At 36.7% G+C, this 4,128-nt stretch overlaps 1 protein-coding gene across 1 annotated transcript; it reads right to left on the bottom strand.

Moving 5' to 3' along the window:
* Positions 1-1,144: 1,144 nt before the first annotated feature.
* On the bottom strand, positions 1,145-2,720 carry LOC141721190 (benzyl alcohol O-benzoyltransferase-like). The gene is made up of 2 exons (XM_074523972.1): positions 2,268-2,720; positions 1,145-2,092 (listed from the first exon to the last, which is right to left on the bottom strand). Exons 1-2 carry the CDS (start codon positions 2,718-2,720, stop codon positions 1,145-1,147), a joined length of 1,401 nt encoding a protein of 466 aa, XP_074380073.1.
* Positions 2,721-4,128: the final 1,408 nt, after the last annotated feature.

The following is a 4,128-nucleotide window of genomic DNA, read 5'->3' as shown; positions in this document are numbered from 1 at the left end:
GCTCCTTATCGCCGTTTAGTTGGTCGACTGATTTATCTAACGATCACTCGTCCAGATTTATCATATGTTGTCCATATTTTGTCCCAATTTTTAGCTTCCCCGCGTCAATGTCATCTGGATGCAGCTCTTAAAGTTGTTCGTTATCTTAAACACACAGTTGGACAAGGTCTCTTGCTCTCAGCTAGCAGTTCACTTTCTTTAACAGCATATGCTGATGCCGATTGGGGTGGCTGCCCCTTATCTCGTCAATCATTAACAGGTTACTGTGTTGTTTTGGGTTCTTCTTTGTTGTCCTGGAAATCTAAGAAACAACATACTGTTTCTCGATCTTCGGCTGAGGCTGAATATAGAGCTCTTACTGATGTTTGCTGTGAAGTCACTTGGTTGCTCAATCTGTTTCATGAATTAGGTGTTTCTAAACTTCAACCTGTTACTCTTTTTTGTGATAATCGGTCTGCTATGTACATTGCTGCTAATCCGGTATTTCATGAACGAACAAAGCACATAGAGATCGATTATCATATTGTTCGAGAAAAGTTACAGCGTGGTGTTATATCTACCGCCTACATAGCTTCCAAGGATCAACCTGCAGATTTACTAACCAAGGCAATTCCATCATTTTCTATGCGTTTCTTATTGTCCAAGCTCGGAGTTCTCAACCTGTTTTCGACTCCTAGCTTGAGGGGGGATGATGAGAATATATCAGTGACATCATCAAGTCAGCCTGTGACAAAAGATCAAGTGAGTAACAGTCAACAAAAGCTTCTAAAAGAAAAAGTTGTTAGAGTTTGTTAGAGTAATGAAGCACAGCTATTCTTGTATATATTCAGATTAGAGAATATCTTTTTGTAGTTGATAAAAACACAATGTAAAAACAGTTCTAAACAATTTTGTTGAATCACATTATTGATCTTCATCTTCTACATCTTGATAATGACATTTTCAGATCTTTCAAATAGTCCCTCTCTGTCGGGATCAATTGTTGGTATAAAGTCGATAAAACTATCCAGAATTGCATGCTGTAAAGATTAACTTACCAACACAAAATTCTTGCATGAATGTAAAGATCAACTTACCAACACAAAATTCTTAAACAAATTAACTCACACCAGAGTTTCTAGCTCACAAGTACATGAAAAATTATCTACAATGCTGATTTTATGTAAACTGAAGTACTATCATGGACCAGTAGATCAATATTGTTTTTCAACATGCCATCAAGCTCCTTGGCAAAGTTTTCCACTGCAAATGCTGGTAAACAAATTGGCACCACAATACCTTGCTCACCCTTTTTGTTCCTGGATGGTATGTAAAAACTAGCCATACCTGCCACCTCAGGTATGACACCCATCCCACCTCTGGCTGGACCGCCATAAGCAGGTTTTCCCCACCCAAAATCGATCTCTCCGAGTCCGATACGTGTCACATCTGCTACGAGATAGGTTCCCGCAACTCCAAAATGAGGCCGTTCTCTCAAAACCATCAGGTCTGCCAGAGACTTCATGTACTCTTCTGTAACATCTTCTTTAGCTTTCTTAACAAGTTCCAAGGCATATCCAATTGGATTTTCACAAAGTTTTCCAGCAGTGGATAGAGCTACTCGATATGCAAATGCATTTCCATAGTATCCCTCAGGTAGTGGCGGATTAATTATTGTGCGTGCATCAGCAATACAGAGCATGCGCACCTCCTCTTCGGAGTAAAGCTGTAAGCAACGAGTGCGGCTTCGCCATAAGAAGGCAGTGAGCACTTCGAAAGTAGAACATGTGCGAAGGTGAGGAGGAACTAATCGACGGAGGGCACGAATGTCGGTTCGGGTAAAGAAGAACGAACGATGGACCATGTCTTGGAGAGGGATTATGATCCCCTTCATGTCAGCTGCATTATCATACTCATGATGAGTGCACGTAATGCGAGGTGGATCTCTTGCATTAAGCAATTCTCTTCGCCACACGGGAAGTACAGAAGGGGCGCTTGCACCTCTTGCAATTTCAGCTAAAGCTTTCATAAATTGTACGAATCCAACAGTATCTGACATGGCATGGTGAAAGCGCAAAGCACATATAAATCCTCCGCACTTGAGCCGAGTTACCTATAAATTTGGGATAGATTAACGATTTTAGCATAATGGCTTGCCAAGATCATATATTATACTATGCAACACTTGTCACTAAAATTAATCAGAGCATCAAATTGAAACTTGGAAAAACATAGAATTATGATAGCTCACAACATATATTAATAGAAAAAGAAAATTAATAAACTACCTGAATAAGTAGCAATGGACAGTTAACAACACCAGCAGAGCCAGGCACATGAAAAAGAAGTTGATCTAAACATGGAAATGGGGGCTGAAGTATACCACCAAATTGATCAACTGTGACATCAGCATCAGCTTCAATAAACAACACTCCTTCTCCTGTGCATTCTACGCCCAGTTTCCGGCCTGCGCCTTCACGTAGCCGTCCCGCAAAGGGGTAGTAAAACACAAGGGTTTTAGAAATTGCATTTCTAATGACTTTCACGGGGTCCATTTTTAGTACATTACCAAAATCATTTTTCTTTCGGTAAATCTGGATGACTGAGACATGAAAACGGAGACTCTCTTGATCATCTATGTCGGAGAGGAGTTTGTACTCGTGCGGGGTCGGTTTCGCCGGAGTTATTAGCTCCGGTGAACGCCTGATTACTGTGAAAACCAGGGACTCTTGAGTTTCCATAAAGTATTTGAGACAGTGAAATAGAGGTTTGTCAACGTTAATCAGGTTGAGTATAATGCTCATGCACAAATACGCATTAGGTATTATGCGTTTTATTACATAAGCGAATCTAATATATAACTGTAAATCTAGACGATTATCGAACAAGAAGTTAAGAAAGTAATGACAAATGTTTTAACATTATATATTCCGATTCCCACAAAAAATGAAGAACATCAATATTCAAATTATGGCAGATACATGCAGTAATTTTTGTTTCGATTTATAGAACATCCCGATTTACCGGTAAATCACGCTAATAATTATTAAATTCATTAACTTCGATTTTCAAAATTAACAGCCTTTCAACTAATTTTCCATGGGTGTCAAAAAAAAGACGTAATGAATTTACATAAAGTCCTTTGCAGTTTTTATTGTTTGTGTAAGGTTGATATGCACACAATCACAATTTTTAATTTACATCCAAAAATAAGTGAGTATATCGGGTTTGAATTGGATCGACCAAAACTCATATTCATATTTATTTATTTTATTATATTTGAATTAAGAACGAGGGACAGAATTTTTTACGGACCAAACCATATTCCTGGTCTGTTCGGATATCAGATCGGTTATCCGAATCCGTTTAATTTTTTTGATTTTTTTTTACTTAAAATTAAAAAGATTTCTAAAAGTTTTTCTAAAATCTAATGTACAAGTTCATATGACTCTGACTTGTATTCTAGCGTAGATGGAGATGAGAAATTAATTTGAATGGTTAGAATACATTAAACTTTTACAAATACGGTAGTTTTTAGTTCTGCCTATCATGTATCCTCTTAACCTCAACTCATTTTTAAAATCATTACATCCCATTTATCATCTATCTTTTCCTATTTCTTTCTCATCTTATTTTACTCGTATAACTTATATGATCATAATTTTATAATTATTTCTGGGTCCGTCCTCATGGCAGGGTTGCAAATTAGTTTATTGCGAGAGCAGATGAGAGAATGTATGATTAGCGATTGTCGTATATATGTTGTAGATTGTAATCGATCAGTTGTCTTTGATGTAAAGGACGTGAGGTCTGAACTGGGACTTATTAAAATTTCTTATTTCTAAAACTAAACGTGGTACATATGCAAAGTAAGGGCTAAGGCCGGGCATTCCCCCGATTCGGTTATTAATTATTTATATTATATATTATATGTCTTGGCTACATTTAGACAGGATTAATTGGTGTCCCAAAGTAGAGTTTTAAACATGTTTATTAATTTCATCTGTCGAATTTTACTTTTTGTCAATCATTTATAATCACGTGTTTATTGTATTAAACTTCTTGTTAAAAATTTAAAATTTAGATGAAAACTCCAACTTGTGTGAATAATATTATTACTGACAATAAAAAAAAAACAAAATCTATAGT

The sequence above is a fragment of the Apium graveolens genome, chromosome 1 (genome assembly GCF_009905375.1).
Source record: "Apium graveolens cultivar Ventura chromosome 1, ASM990537v1, whole genome shotgun sequence".
NCBI lineage: Eukaryota > Viridiplantae > Streptophyta > Magnoliopsida > Apiales > Apiaceae > Apium > Apium graveolens.
The sequence above is the reverse complement of the archived record's forward strand: the minus strand, read 5'-3'. Positions and strand labels throughout refer to the sequence as shown.